Raw genomic sequence first — 16,935 nt, 5'->3', positions numbered from 1 at the left:
TATGTTATTGTCCGAACACACAAACCGATGAGGGTAATCATCTGAGCATCGAACACCCCACTTCACCCATTTTTTTGTTTTATTCAGTGTACTTCCAAACATTTGTGATGTTGACGTTTCTTTTGAAATTCAGTATTTAAGTCAGGATGCTTCAATTTACCAATGTGTGTGTGTGTGCGTATGCGTGTGCGTATGTGTGTGTGTGTATCGGGATATTGTGTATGCATAACTACTTCGTTAATACAGTTTACAAGAATAACCATTTTAATTGAGTGAGTGAAAGAGCAATGATGGAAGCTAAAAATGGGCTTCACACGTTGTACCCATGTTGGGATCGAACCCGGGTCTTCTGCGTGACGAACCAAGCTTGAGCACTAGGCTACCCCTTCGGCCCTCTGTATATACTTTAAGTAGACACTTTTGCACGGACAGATGTCTTGAATCAGGGTTTTGACGATAACATTAATTGAGTTTATTCAGTCCTGCGGGTGTGCATGCATCAGATTTGCCTTCAAAGCGAAAGGCATTCATCATCCAAAGCAGTTGTGTACCCTGAATGCACCAAAGGGAAATAAACATAACAATAGCCAGTTGAACAACCGCTGAGATAAACCGTCCAGAAATATGTAGGCAAATACACCAATTATAACCGACTCTAGTAACAGTAAAAGTTGTTTAAATCATAATACAAAGTACCTCAGGAAAAGCATACAAAACACCAGAATACACTTCGCCCACGATTTTATTATACGCCCGGGCTCCCTAATTAGTTACGATACCACAAACCCCTCTGAGGAAAAACTCAAGCCGAAAACACAAGCCGAATCAACATTGATGTACTACAGCCACTGGTTATAAAACTGCATGTTTGCACAGATAGTTACACTCGTATTTGGCCTATGTCTGCTTGGTTGTACAGGGAGAAGTGATATACACAACACATTACATCAGACATCAGACATCAGACATGTTACTGTCTTAATTGTACCTATTCCGGTTGTAACACAAAGCATACAGTGGAAGTTGTCTAAACCGGCACTCATTGGGACTGAAGAAATAATCCGGTTTTGTCAATGTGCCGGATGGTAGAGATGATGATAAATGTACAAATCACAGACGGGACTGAGATTTTACACCAGTGTAGACAACATGCCGGATTGGAAAGATGCCGGTTTTGACAGCTTCCATTGTATCAAATCTGAATCGTTTCTTTCTACTAACGCCTACCAAATGAAACACAAGGAAAAATGCAATCTGGTTTAAACAGGAGAATCAGAGACGTTGGGGGATGAGGTAGAAGTAAATGAGGTTTAGAGTTAGAGGAAGAAGTAGAGTTTAGAGTTAGAGGAAGAAGTAGAAGAGAAGTTGAGGGACAGCGACAGAATTAGAGGTAGACGTAAGTGTAGAAACAGATATTGGGGTCGGAGTAGAGGAAGTAGTGAGGGACGGGTAGTGAGGAGTTAATGATTTTTATAATTTTTATTTGCATTTTATTTATTTCTATAGTGTGTTTCGTTTTAATACTTATTTATTTATTTATTTATTTTTTATTTTTTTAATTTTTATTTTATTTTATTTTTTTTTTTTTCCCGGCGAGGAGTATTTTTGGTGTCAATATTTATATTTCATTAGGAAATGGGTCATCCGCTATTCCAAAGCTCATATTCAAAGGCATGTGATGTTGTTGCTGAATAATTAGAACTTTACGAGGACAGCCTTGAGTGTCCCGCGTAGCGGATCGCATAGGTATCGCATAGGCTTCTCATGAAGTTTAATGGGAATTCGTTTGTGCTTTAAAAGACAGACACAGCCGGTGAGTCTCCACACTCGGATCTCAACTCCAGACAGAAACACCTGTGGGAGTCAAGATGAAGGTAAGTTGCAGTTGAAACACCCTGCATCCTATTTCGACAGTTCAATCAGTGTCAAAATACATATCAAAGGTATCTCTCTCCAAACTATAAACGTTGATTATTTTGAACGAAGGCGAAATACGCATGAGCGGCTTTTGTAAGGTGATGCCTGAAAATAGAAATTTGAAATAAATCCTTGCAGATTCTGAGAACCACTCAAACAAATATTCAAAGTTAAAGCAACTGTGTTTATACCGATGATTTGCTGTTTTCAGTGTTTATCCATTGCCGTCATCGCCATCTGTGTGGTTGCTGCCACATGCGACTACTTCGACAATTATGGCGCTGCCGCCAACAACGGCCACCTGTCAGCCGGTGTGAACAACTACGGGAAGGGACAATACGCTACCCACAACACTGACCAGAAATACAACACATACGACAACGCCGCCAACAACTACAACAAAGCCGCCAACAACTACGCCAGCCACGGCAACAACTACTACAAAGCAGCTGATCAAGCCGGCGCCAAGGGAGACGCTGCCTCCAACTACTACGGAAACAAGGCCGCCGCCCACGCCAATAACGTTTACGGTGACGCAGGACACGCCAACAAAGCCGGTTACCACGACGCCGCCGCCAACCACTACGCCAGGAAAGACAACGCCGCAAGAGCTGCTGCTTACAATAACCACGCCAACAACAACTACTACAACAAGGGTGATGTTTTCAACACCGACGTCAAGTACGGCTTCGATAAGAAATACAACAAGAACTCCAACGAGGGTGGCGACTATGAAATACTTGACACAAGCAGCGCTCACAACCTCGCCGACTACCGTGATCACAGTGGAGCCTCCAACTACGCCAGCCGCGACCACGCCAACAAGAAATACGCCGCCGATGCCGCACACGCTCAGAAGGGCAATGGGTACGGATATGGAGCTGCAACAAAGCAATACGGAAACGGTAAATACGGTGCCGCAAACAGCCACGCTGCCAACAACGGTGCTTCCAACCACGCCGCTGCTGCCAAGCTGAGCGAAGCTGCTGGAAGCAACAAATACTACGACAACGCTCATGATGCTTCCAAAGATCAGTACGACAACTTCGCCAAGAAGAACGCCGTCTACGACAGAAACAGCGTCGCTAACGCCGCTGCACAAGCCGCACGCGATCTCGCTGGCCACGGCAACCACGGCGTCTACGGAACACGCGGATACTCTGGCGTCGTAGGCATTGGAAACGGTTACGGGAACAACTACGGTAACGGTAACGGTTACGGCAAAGGTCAGCAATATGGTCAACAGTACGGTCAGAACGGACATGGTCTGTACGACATTGCCGCCCGTGGTCAACACGCCAACCATTATGATTCCGCTGCCAATGCTGCCAATGTCAGGAATGGTAAATATGGATCTCACCTGAATGACTACCAGAGAAACAATGCCGGCGCTGCCTACCACAGGAACGGTTACAACAACGCTCAAGGCAACGACTACTACAAATCCGGTGCTGCTGCTGACAAGAACAACGCCTACAGATCCAACGTTGATGCTGCTGCATCCGACAGACACGGATACGACCGTGCCGGTGCCGATGCTGCCAACCTATACAATGCCCAAGCTGCTGCCACCGACAATGCCAACTCTGCCTATGCCAAGGACAACTACAGACGCAATTACAATGATGCTGCCAAGAAACATCATCTGGTCAAGAAGTTCCACCACCAGAACAACGCCGGCGGTAGCAACTACGAACGCCTCAACTTCAACAGGAAGGACTACAAGGATAACTTTGCCCAGAACGCTAACGCTGCCCACTCTAATGCCAACAACTACGCTCAGAGGTATTACAACGACGCCGCCAAAGCAGCAGCCAACAACAACGACAGGTACGCCGCCAACAACGCCGATAATGCTTACAAATACAATGACGTCGCTCAGGCTGCCAACGGCAACGCTGCTAAGAAATCTAACTACTACAGTCAGGACGGAGCTAAAGCTGCCGGAGATAGCAATAATGCCGCTGCTTCGAAATACAACGACTACAACAACGCTGCTGCTGCCCGCGCCAACGTCCTCAACAACTACGCCCACAACAACTATGGCTCCAACGCCCGTGCACATTCTAACGGTCACGGCGCTGCTACCAGCCACGCCGCCGCCGTCCAACACGGTACCCCCTACAACAACGGCTTTGGTGTCGGTCATGGAGTTGGTGTCGGTCATGGAGTCGGTGTCGGAAAGGGAGTCGGAGGGTTCGGAGTCGGAAATGGCGTCGTCGGCGTTGGATTTGGCCGTGGTCTTGCTGGTGGTTTCGGCGCTAAGAGCGGCTACCAGTATTACTAAACATAAACATAAGCCATAGATTTATTGGGATCACCGGGTTAATGGATGCTTTTTTACTATTTTATACGGTTTACTTACTTCTCCATAAACACGTGCGCTGTTTATCGTTCCTTTTGTAAATATATTTTCCATGAAACCTTAAAGAAATATTTTCATAAGAACTACAATCTCGAGGTGACCAAATCAAGCTATTTTTCTTCTGCAGTTTGCCAGTTAAGGTGTTTCGACCCTTTAGTCTCTGGTGGTACATCTTTTATGATGAGAGACATTCACTATTTTCAGGGAGTGAGTGTAGATCTCCCAGCCATGTGTTGCCCTGCTTATCTGAATAAATAATTCTTTAAAATGCTATTTTCTGTTTTACTCAGCTTACATAAAGAGGTATATTTATAGATACATTACTGGGCAAAAATTACCACACATGTTATATCATAAACCCACGGGGTTCCACACGTCTAATAACCCATGTCATACACAGACAATAGTTCCACACTCGGTTCTCAGACAGCTGAATAGTTGCTACTGAGAGACTTCTAATGAGAGTGGTGTGTTGCAATCATAGTACAGGTTACACAATAACAAATATTTTCCCCATTACTATACTAACCTTACATGTTTTTGAAAATTAACCATGTCACCAAGAGCTATTAAGTAATTATGTGTGCATACAAAGGCCTGAAAAGTATCGATAAAAAATATAAATGACAACCACAACCAGCCAAATTTCCGAACACAGAAATCTAAACAGACCATCCCCAGTTCCGCACAAAATTTCAGGCGCTAGAAAATACCGGTGATCATAGTCAGCATAAAACTCCTCTTTAAGAAGGACAGCACAAAATGTTAAAAGATATAAATAGTTGTAATTATTACAAGGATGTGTATTCAAAAACTAAAAATCTCATACAAAATCATCCAATCACAGCTGTCCGACGAATTCTGATTTTCGTGTATGAACAGACATCGAATCACATTGCCGTTTCATATGGTTTCATATTTTAGCGATGTTCTGTATCGTACATATTTGGGCAAAGCCTTTGAACCATAGGGGGCGGTTAGTGCATTATTTGTATCGATTTGCATGTTCAAACTTTAAAGTTACAAGACGCTACATGACAGATGGGACAATATATCTGAGAGAAGGTTGGAACAGTTCTTGGAAATACTCCAATCCAAACTTCTCTGGACTTTGACAAACGGGATCAAAATAAGTAAAAGGACCTAACGCTTGAGCTGCACTACGAAACAACACAAGAATCAAAGACTAAAGTACCAACGTCTCCACGAAAACTGAACTGAAGTACTTGGACACCCACTGGATTAACGCACAAACTAAGCGTTTTATGGCCCCTTCATGTTTTAATGTTTCTACATCATGCAACATTGGAGAGACCTCATTTGATGCTTCACATGGTCCTAAGTGTCCACTGCCTACCGTTAGAATCACACTTCGTTCTGGTCGACTGATTTTCAATAACTGTTTCCTCCCCCATGCGTATAATTGGCTGGGCACGATGTGCATTTAAACGTTTTGATGGATGTTTTATTATTTCAATTAATAGTGTTCCTTTCATTCTAATAAACCGCTTCGCATTCATCTAAGCTATAGGTAATTATATCGTAAAATGTAGTGTGTCAGTGCTTGGGGCTTCTCGTCAGAGGGAGGAAGGGGGAGACAGAGAGAGAGAGAGAGAGAGAGAGAGAGAGAGAGAGACCAAAGGCCCTGTGTTATTTGTCTCTAATAGTGATAGAGAGTAGTAGTAGTAGTAGGAGGAGGAGGAGGAGGAGGAGGAGCTAGAGCAGGAGCAGGAGCAGGAGCAGCAGCAGTAGTAGTAGTGAGTGAGTGAGTGAGTGAGGTATGTTTTATGCCCGCACTCAGCAATATTCCAGCTATATGGCGGCGGTCTGGACCAGACACCCCAGTGTTCAACAGTATGTGCTTCGATCTGCACAGTTGGGAACCGATGACTTGTGTCAAACCACCCGACCACCATACCACCCGACCCCGCCAGTTACCTCTTAGGACAAGCATAGTCGCTTTTTATGGCAAGATTGGGCTACTGAAGGCTTATTTTACCCTGGACCTTCACGGGTCAGTAGTAGTCGTAGTAGTAGTAGTAGCAGCAGCAGCAGCAGCAGTAGTAGTAGTAGTAAGAGTAGTAGCAGCAGCAGCAGTAATAGTAGCAGCAGCAGCAGTAGTGATAGTGGTGGAGGTGGCGGCGGCAGCAGCAGCAGTAGTAGTAGTAGTAGTAGTAGTAGTAGTAGTAGTAGCAGCAGCAGCAGTAGTGATAGTGGTGGAGGTGGCGGCGGCAGCAGCAGCAGTAGTAGTAGTAGTAGGAGGAGGAGGAGTAGTAGTAGTAGGAGGAGTAGTAGTAGTAGTAGCAGCAGCAGTAGTAGTAGCAGCAGCAGCAGCAGCAGTGGTAGTGGTGGAGGTGGCGGCGGCAGCAGCAGCAGTAGTAGTAATATATACCTACTCAAGTGTAATGGATAATTACACATCATTTCAGACAAAATTCTCCACCTGAAAATCTGGTGAGTGAATGAGTTTAGTTTTACACCGCTTTTAGCAGTATTACAGCAATATCAAGGCGGACACCAGAAACGGACTTCACACATTGTACCCATGATGGGAATCGCATGACGAGCGAACGCTTTTATCATTACTCTGTCCCGCCGCCCTTACTATAGAATGTATTCCCACACCTTAACAGGATTGACGTGCATGAAGATAGATATCGCATTTCTTACAGTTGTTTATTTAAGATGAAGCAAAGATTGGTTCGTAGATGAGTGACATGTAAAATTGTGAAAATTCATGACAATCCTACAATCCTAAAAGGAGAAAATATTGTCAGGTTAATATAAAAACAGAAGACGAATACCATGTTCTACTAATTTGTTATCAGTATAGTACTGTTATAAGCTAAAAAAAACATGCCCAGTTATTTCACGAAATTCAAATAACAAATTTAACCAGCTATTGTCAACTGTTAGCAGTAGATTGATTGAAAATACTGTTGTTTTTTCAATCACCGTGTTCTTATGAAAAGAAATACTCTGTTATGACCCCTGTTCTTTTGACTGAGTGACATATACACGTAAATAAAGTGTGTCGACACATAGCTGGAATATTAAAAGTTTTCCAGGTAGCGCCATCTAACTCCTAATGAGACGTCCATGTACCAGATCATAACCAGTAGCATAAGACTGCATACACCAAGCACAGCTACTTCGATTTTACTGAGACATATCGCTGAAATTCTGAGAGGGATACACAAGATATGACGTAAATGAAATGTGCGTTGGTGTGTATTTATCACCTCAGATCGCGTCCCATGCTAATTCAGAATCTTACCTGGCCTCCTTGGTTGCACCTATGATGATATGGAGTCGCCCAAACACTTTATAATCGTGTCAAACATACATTGTTTCATGCTCCGACTGCGGCCCCTTTGATCTTAGTCATGATGTTTGTATGTATAGGGGAAAACACGCCTCCGAGGTTTTGCTAGACAATGTAAAACCGGAGAGGGAGGGATTTCCAAAACCGATGAGGAGTGTTTTCTCTAACATACATACCGTCAATCATGGGTAATTACAGTGTAGATTATCATTTGATGAAGCTACATAACAATAACTGAAGCGCGCGTAAAATCAATTTAATCACAGTAACTATAAGTAGATAATTTAACCTTCGTCGGCCCAGTGGCCGTGCGGTAGAATGTCTGCCTACGAGTCAGAAACTTGGGATTCCAATCTCTCTTGGGAAAACATTTGTATTTTGAGTTTAATTATGAACGATATTTTTCAATTGATTTCAAACACTCATGTATCATTTGAATGTCGATATTCATATAAAGTTAAGAAAAGTAAAACCTGATAAGCGGTCTTATTAACGAAAAGTAAAACCTGGGAAGAGATCTTTCTAGCGAAAAGTACAAAATGTCCCTCCAAAACAGAAACTCAAATGTGGTTATTCTGGGAAAACAAGAGATGACCTAACATATAGTGAGAAGCACACTTCAGGTTTATGTAGTTACATTATGGTTTGTGCTGTCTTCGATATCAACTCTCTGATTTGCTGTTTGCAAGTTTAGCCACGCTTACGTTTGACAAATATTACTGTGTTGCCTCAAATGGATGTAAACCTTCTACAAAGACACCCAATATTTGTTTTATTCTTTTAATGAAAATAATGACAGCTTTGTCGGAAACACTGTGACAAGTACATCATTAAACGTTTGAATCAGTCATAAAATAATATTCAACTTTTTAAAGTAGGCTACTTTTAACATTTTCTTGGAACAGTCGATGATTATTATAAAATACAGTTCTGGTAAATCTTGCACATTCCACACGAATAACTGGGTCAATCCCTCTAACACGGTAGACTTAGTTTCCATTACACTGGCAGCCTATGAGAGCGTGAATTCATCGATTGTATCATCCCAGAATTTAGCACATTCAACTTCGTCAAGTATTTGTGACAGTGTAATGTCGTTTAAAGTATTATCCAACTCGCGACTGGACATGGCGGCAATCTCAAACATAATGATTTTATATTTTTACAACTCCCGCGCAGATCTCGAAATTTGAATGCAGGATGTAGGGTATGGTACAAAGCAATTACTTCATTCAGTCATCCTGGCTTGCTCCAAGTACATCACGACCTGGTCGCTACTCCCTCGACAAGTCATCGTTCAATCACAACCGACCAGGCCGTGGTGTGTTTGAACAAAACTCTCATATTAGAATGAAGGAACTACTACTTGGAACATTTTTTAAATATTTTTTGTGCTTTATCTGTACTCAGCTGAACTAATTTGCACCTGACTAACTTGGAGATTGGTCTGGTCCATTTGCTAAATTCATCAGTCTTCTCCAAATCACAACTCCTAATTTATTGTATAAGACAGACTCAATGCATAGGTTTTTTCGTTTCGTTTCATCAGGATTTGTCGACTGAAACGTTTCGACATATTATTGTTATTACATCCTGTGCGGAAGCCCGCGTATAGACATGCACGTGTACTGGTGGTGCATGTCTTCTCAAGACACTATGTGCGCTCGAACGAACGGTGACAAGTAACTCTAGAAGTTCACGTGCACTAATATCCCTTGGTCATTGTCACTTTTATGGCAATTAAACAATCGAACCTTAACATCCGTGAAATAAAATCTACATACTTAAGGTTCTAACTAGAGGTCGCTGTTACCGGTGAGTTTAGAGCATGTCATTAAAATCCCATAGTGAAGTATGAATAATGAAGGCGGTAAAACTTACAATTATAGAAGTATGTCAGGCGAAATGAATCGAATGATGAAAAGAAACTCAAACAGACTTTTGATAGAAAAGAAATATGCCAAAATACAATTATCCTTTCTTTTTCAGCATGCAATTGTGAAAAAATCACATAATGTATATTAGTGCCCGGATTCTGCATGCTTTCATGTGAGGTTTCGGTGATTAGAAATATGATTGTGTCACTGCATGTTGAGCCGTTTGTAAGATTCCAAAGATATCACAAGCTTACATGCGTCACAGCTAGCTTGTTCAGACTGACCTGAACTACTCTACATAGGCATGTCCCGGTAGATCAACTGCCACAAACGGCAGGTCGAGTTAACTTCGATTGAAAGGGCACCAGAGAATGTAAAACATGTCGTGTTGACAATCAGCTGACAAATGTACACCCCTTCACAATAATAGAACCAACCAAATGAGACACGGTCACACAACGCATTAGTATTGACTTGACGAGGCCAAGCTGAACAAACTATAGATATGTAATATTATGTTAATTTTCCAAAGTAGGTCTGTTTGGTATATTTCCAGTACAGATTAGCGGACACAATGACAAAAGCCACTCATCCCAAAAATGTGTTGAAACTGTCTGACAAAACACAATGCGTTTGGCATAAGAGACAAAATAGCGGAGAAAAAAATGTTTCCGATTTCCATGATTAATTCAAACTCAACAACAAGTTGACAATGGTGATGTCACGTTTGTATATAAACAATGCACCCGAATGATGTTCGTTATTTGCATATTCATAGGTACGGTCCCCAACAGATATATGGGTTCGCTTTTATTCTGCCGAGAATCCTACCCATCAAAATATGATCATTGCCAGCATTTGACCGTTACTTTCTCCTTTCAGTAAAGGATTTCACAAAATAGCCTCGTACTAAATCACAGTGGAGGCAGATGGTCGAATAAAAAATCAACATTTCCAGTATGTCAGAATGTACGGTAAATGTTCAATGAATCTGCTTATTGAGTCTAAATAAATTAGGTATATTTTGGTATGATCCAAGTTTAACCAACAAACCTCAATCGACATCTAGGTACATGACAGAAAACAGACGGCACGATCATGTTCAAGAATTATTTATTCAGACAAGCAGGACAACACATGACAGAGAGATCTGCATCACTCCTTGAAATGAGCCAATTTCAACAAACACGAAAGATGTGACACCACAGTTGAAAAGGTCGAAAAGTGTTATTGGCAAACTGTCGGAGAAAAGGTGCTGGATTTGGTCACAACGAAATAGAAATCCTTAGCACGAAACTTCACGAAAGTATATTTACAAAAGGAAAGGACAACACACGTTTTCGGAGAAGTACGTAAAGGTATCAAACAGTATAAAATGGTGAAAAAGCATCCATCAACCCGGTGATCCCAATAAATCTATGGCTTATGTTTATGTTTAGTAATACTGGTAGCCGCTCTTAGCGCTTCCGAAACCACCAGCAAGACCACGGCCAAATCCAACGCCGACGACGCCATTTCCGACTCCGAACCCTCCGACTCCCTTTCCGACACCGACTCCATGACCGACACCAACTCCATGACCGACACCAAAGCCGTTGTTGTAGGGGGTACCGTGTTGGACGGCGGCGGCGTGGCTGGTAGCAGCGCCGTGACCGTTAGAATGTGCACGGGCGTTGGAGCCATAGTTGTTGTGGGCGTAGTTGTTGAGGACGTTGGCGCGGGCAGCAGCAGCGTTGTTGTAGTCGTTGTATTTCGAAGCAGCGGCATTATTGCTATCTCCGGCAGCTTTAGCTCTGTCCTGGCTGTAGTAGTTAGATTTCTTAGCAGCGTTGCCGTTGGCAGCCTGAGCGACGTCATTGTATTTGTAAGCATTATCGGCGTTGTTGGCGGCGTACCTGTCGTTGTTGTTGGCTGCTGCTTTGGCGGCGTCGTTGTAATACCTCTGAGCGTAGTTGTTGGCATTAGAGTGGGCAGCGTTAGCGTTCTGGGCAAAGTTATCCTTGTAGTCCTTCCTGTTGAAGTTGAGGCGTTCGTAGTTGCTACCGCCGGCGTTGTTCTGGTGGTGGAACTTCTTGACCAGATGATGTTTCTTGGCAGCATCATTGTAATTGCGTCTGTAGTTGTCCTTGGCATAGGCAGAGTTGGCATTGTCGGTGGCAGCAGCTTGGGCATTGTATAGGTTGGCAGCATCGGCACCGGCACGGTCGTATCCGTGTCTGTCAGATGCAGCAGCATCAGTGTTGGATCTGTAGGCGTTGTTCTTGTCAGCAGCAGCACCGGATTTGTAGTAGTCGTTGCCTTGAGCGTTGTTGTAACCGTTCCTGTGGTAGGCAGCGCCGGCATTGTTTCTCTGGTAGTCATTCAGGTGAGATCCATATTTACCATTCCTGACATTGGCAGCATTGGCAGCGGAATCATAATGGTTGGCGTGTTGACCACGGGCGGCAATGTCGTACAGACCATGTCCGTTCTGACCGTACTGTTGACCATATTGCTGACCTTTGCCGTAACCGTTACCGTAGTTGTTCCCGTAACCGTTTCCAATGCCTACGACGCCAGAGTATCCGCGTGTTCCGTAGACGCCGTGGTTGCCGTGGCCAGCGAGATCGCGTGCGGCTTGTGCAGCGGCGTTAGCGACGCTGTTTCTGTCGTAGACGGCGTTCTTCTTGGCGAAGTTGTCGTACTGATCTTTGGAAGCATCATGAGCGTTGTCGTAGTATTTGTTGCTTCCAGCAGCTTCGCTCAACTTGGCAGCAGCGGCGTGGTTGGAAGCACCGTTGTTGGCAGCGTGGCTGTTTGCGGCACCGTATTTACCGTTTCCGTATTGCTTTGTTGCAGCTCCATATCCGTACCCATTGCCCTTCTGAGCGTGTGCGGCATCGGCGGCGTATTTCTTGTTGGCGTGGTCGCGGCTGGCGTAGTTGGAGGCTCCACTGTGATCACGGTAGTCGGCGAGGTTGTGAGCGCTGCTTGTGTCAAGTATTTCATAGTCGCCACCCTCGTTGGAGTTCTTGTTGTATTTCTTATCGAAGCCGTACTTGACGTCGGTGTTGAAAACATCACCCTTGTTGTAGTAGTTGTTGTTGGCGTGGTTATTGTAAGCAGCAGCTCTTGCGGCGTTGTCTTTCCTGGCGTAGTGGTTGGCGGCGGCGTCGTGGTAACCGGCTTTGTTGGCGTGTCCTGCGTCACCGTGAACGTTATTGGCGTGGGCGGCGGCCTTGTTTCCGTAGTAGTTGGAGGCAGCGTCTCCCTTGGCGCCGGCTTGATCAGCTGCTTTGTAGTAGTTGTTGCCGTGGCTGGCGTAGTTGTTGGCGGCTTTGTTGTAGTTGTTGGCGGCGTTGTCGTATGTGTTGTATTTCTGGTCAGTGTTGTGGGTAGCGTATTGTCCCTTCCCGTAGTTGTTCACACCGGCTGACAGGTGGCCGTTGTTGGCGGCAGCGCCATAATTGTCGAAGTAGTCGCATGTGGCAGCAACCACACAGATGGCGATGACGGCAATGGATAAACACTGAAAACAGAATATACACACTTGCTGTATCTGTAAATATCTGTTTGAGGGGCTTGTCAACAATTGAAAGTATAAAACTACGATTTCCACATTCAAGTATTACTTTAACAATACGTATGATTATTTCGCTTCACACATTGTATCCATGTAGGAAATAGAACAAGGGGTCTTTGGTGTGACGAAGAAACGCTTGAACCTCTGGGCTATCCAACCATCCCTCATGTTAAGAAATACGCTAATGTATTACGATTATGAATATTGAAGTTGCATTAAGTTGTATGTAACATTCGAACACTGGTTTCAGATAAATAATGGGTTTTAGACATTTCAAAACTACGACATCTCTCACCCTCTCTCTCTGTCTGTCTCTCTCTTTGTCTGTCTGTCTCTCTCTCTCTTTTTTTCTCTCTCTCCCTCTCACACACACAGAGAGAGAGGCACACACACTCACACACAGTTGTCGTAACAGTTCTATGTGTATCTGAAAACCCTGGCCCTAACACATTAGAAACCGGAGTACTGAGAGCACTATTGAAATAGGAAGCAACTGCAGCTTACCTTCATCTTGGCTCCAACAGGTGGTTCAGTTTGGAGATGAGATCCGAGTGTGGAGAATCACCGACAGTGTCCGTCTTATAAAGCATAAACCGAATAGCGTTATCTCGTATAATTTTAAAGAGCTACTAACTTACGGTTACCGTGCGATACGCTGCACTGGATATATGAGACTATTCTCTTTAAATATATAATTATTCAACAGCAACAATAGAAATCTCAGGTTGGCCAGAATAAGGAGGGTCAAAAGGCCCAGCTCAAAAGGCCATTTCACTATTAATGAGAGATTGTCTCTATCGATTACCTGGAGCATCGAGATGACTCCGATACGAAATATGCGTAAATTGTATTCGGTTGTTTGATTTAATGGAACCATAAACGCCCCCTTTAAGATGCAGAATGAGACTGAACTATCTTGGACTCCTTCAAACTCTGGTCACGGGGAGCCTCCCCGATGTAAATCGAGGTAAATTCTATTAAAGCATAGAAAGTGGACATGCTTATCAAAACCTGACGAAATACTAATGCTAAAACGATTAATATAAAATGTATGTTTGTCGTCAGTGTATTTTATTCCTCAACACACGCAGGCACGCAGGCACGCAAGCAAGCAAGCACACACACATACACACACACACACACACACACACACACACACACACACACACACACAAACAAACAAACAAACACATATTCCCGTTCTTGCACTAAAGAGTATGAACTATGAAAATAGCAAACATGGTGGTAAATGAATGCAGACATGACTGATAATAATAACGTAAACTACTCTAACGAAATAGGTCTTCACCTTGACATAGTATGGAGGAGTGCGGCAAGGGGCTTTATACTTACTGATTATTTGTAAGTAAGAATACCATTTTGCCTACTGCTGATATGGATGGGAATAAAGGATGGACGCTGGTTAGTTCTTTCCCAAGATAAGATCTGAGATCACAGTTAAGCACAAAATGTTAATTCGTCATCAACAATATTGCTACAATATGAGTACAAACCATTTCACCAAGAGGTGACTTCGGACGGGGATATCTACCCAGTTCGACCTCTAATGGCCAAGTACAACAGCGGAATTTACTAGATACGATGTGATCTATGTAGAATTATTTGAAAATAATATCCAACCTGTGAAAAATGTTTCAAAAGACGATAAGTACATTCTTTTTTTCCATTGCCCTGCACTATAAATATTGCAAAGCCAATAAAAACAATCTAACTCCTTAAGATCATTTTCAACAACAACAAACTCTACCTTTGCAATACTAAAACGATTAATTATTATATATATATAGCGTATGTAGGTTTGTACAAGCTACAAAACATTAACGGCGATGTTGTTGATATAGATTCACACCTTCACACCCTTAACACAACACAATATATTGGTATCAAGATATATACTGTCACTGAAGGGGTCCTAACACTACACAAGAGAAAAGGGGTGCTGTTTCCGATGTATAAATGTACGTAGACTCATCATGACAGTTAGGTGCAAGTGTCTCCGAAGGAATGGCGACTGGTGCACTGACAGGTGCCATCAATTCAACATGCTTTGGCGCAAATCGTTTCAGTATACGATGAAATAAACAAGAAAATATTTACGTTAACGGTACAAATTCTGAGCAAGGATTTTGGTCGGAAAGGAGAAATCGCGATTTGTAGATTTCAAAGACCAGTTGAAAATACGACTTCGGTTTTTATGCATGTCTCATTTTGTAGGTAAATAAATCTACTGGTTGGAAATGCATGCATAATTGTAATGTGGTATATACACTAAGTATTGTTGAATTCGCCCTGAAACAAGCATCGGTAACCCGGGAGAACAAACTCCAATGAGCTTTCCTGTTGGTGTAGCGTAGTCTGTCTCAGAGTCCCTGAACTGCAATACTTCCCATTCTGCCTAATCCTTTCTTTCTAAAGCCCTAAATGAAGCAAGTCTAGATTTCTTCAGGTTCAGTATAAAGGGAATTGCTTGTTTCCATCGAGAAAAACACATGTAACCAGACAAAAGCGTTGGTCTTGGACAAGTCAATTGTTTGGTAGTTCCTAAAATGTGATTCAACTCCCAAAAAGAGCATTAAAACAAGTTAACAGTTTTCAAAAGTTAACATTTTCGGATGAAATGTAATGCACCAGTCAATAATTATTGTATTTAACACGTCACAATTTAATTCTAGACTCACAAAAGTCCAGAAACTCTCAGCACTGTGGCCACTCTCTCACAAGGGATTTCGCAAAATTAAACAGGCTGCTGTTATGTATGTGTGCTAAGGATGAAAAAATGAAAAAAAAATTTTTCGAAAACTCAAAATTTAAACTCGCTCGCCCATGGGCACGCCCATGGGCGAACAGTGGCCAATGGGTAGGCCCATGGGCAGGCCCATGGGCGAAAGTGTTTCATTTCATCCAGAATAAATGTTTTGGAGGTTGTAAATGAATGAAAAAATGTTAATAAGTATCATGACACAAATTTCAGCTTGTTGTGACTTGACTCTGCTAACTGACAGCGATTTTCAAAAATCTCGCCCATGGGTGAAAAACATATTGGCCCATGGACGAGAATAATTAATTTCATTGAAACTACGTGTTTTTTTCCAGGCTTTGCAGTTTTTCAATAAATGAACGTGTATTTATTAGTGTCTTGACACGAAATTAAGCTTATTTTGACTTAATTCAGCTTATTAAGAGTGATTTTTCAAAACGCCTCGCCCATGGGCGAAAACCATTTGGCCCATGGATGAGAATAGTTACTTTTACTCAAAATACACCTTTTCCCATGTTTTGGAGGATGTGAATGGATGAAAGTATGTTAATAAGTATCATGTCACAAAATGCAACTCATTTTGAATTCATTCCGTTAATTTAGAGCTATTTAACAAAATCTCACCCATGGGCGAAAAACATTTTGGCCCATGGGCGAGAATATTTCCTTTTACCCCAAACACATCTTTTCCAATATTTGGAGGATGTAAATGAATGAAAGTACATTTATGAGTATCATGACAGAAATTTCAACTCATTTTGACTTAATTCCTCTAAATGAGAGCAATTTTGAAAACTCTCGCTCATGGGAGAAAGACATTTTGGCCCATGGGCGAGAATATTTGCCTTCACTAAAAATACATCTTTTCCTGTGGTTTGGAGGTTGTAAATGAATGAGGATATATATATATGAGTATCATGGCACAAAATCGAACTCATTATGACTTAATTCTGCTAATTGAGACCGATTTTCAAAAACATCTCGCCCATGGGCGAAAAACATTGGGCCCATGAGCGAAAATATTTCCTTTTCACTCCAAATACATCTTTTTAATGTTTTGGAGGATGTAAATGTATGAAAGTGCCATTATGAGTATCATGACACAAAATT

The 16,935-nt window shown here is 42.6% G+C and overlaps 3 protein-coding genes across 3 annotated transcripts in view; 1 reads left to right on the top strand and 2 right to left on the bottom strand.

Annotated features, from left to right (window-relative positions):
• LOC137272861 (uncharacterized) overlaps window positions 1–16,935 on the bottom strand; it is a 76,784-nt gene that overhangs the window by 45,382 nt on the left and 14,467 nt on the right. The gene's annotated exons all lie outside the window — the stretch shown is intronic.
• Window positions 1,869–4,204, top strand: LOC137274700 (probable cyclin-dependent serine/threonine-protein kinase DDB_G0292550). Its single transcript, XM_067808048.1, has 2 exons — window positions 1,869–1,874; window positions 2,129–4,204. Exons 1-2 carry the CDS (start codon window positions 1,869–1,871, stop codon window positions 4,202–4,204), a joined length of 2,082 nt encoding a protein of 693 aa, XP_067664149.1.
• LOC137274696 (probable cyclin-dependent serine/threonine-protein kinase DDB_G0292550) lies at window positions 10,849–13,556 on the bottom strand. Its single transcript, XM_067808040.1, has 2 exons — window positions 13,551–13,556; window positions 10,849–12,992 (listed from the first exon to the last, which is right to left on the bottom strand). The coding sequence occupies exons 1-2, from the start codon at window positions 13,554–13,556 to the stop codon at window positions 10,920–10,922; spliced, it is 2,079 nt and encodes a 692-aa protein (XP_067664141.1). The 3' UTR covers window positions 10,849–10,919.

The sequence above is a fragment of the Haliotis asinina genome, chromosome 2 (genome assembly GCF_037392515.1).
Source record: "Haliotis asinina isolate JCU_RB_2024 chromosome 2, JCU_Hal_asi_v2, whole genome shotgun sequence".
NCBI classification, from domain to species: Eukaryota; Metazoa; Mollusca; class Gastropoda; order Lepetellida; family Haliotidae; genus Haliotis; species Haliotis asinina.
Note: the sequence above shows the minus strand (reverse complement) of the source record. Positions and strands in the feature narration are given on the sequence as shown.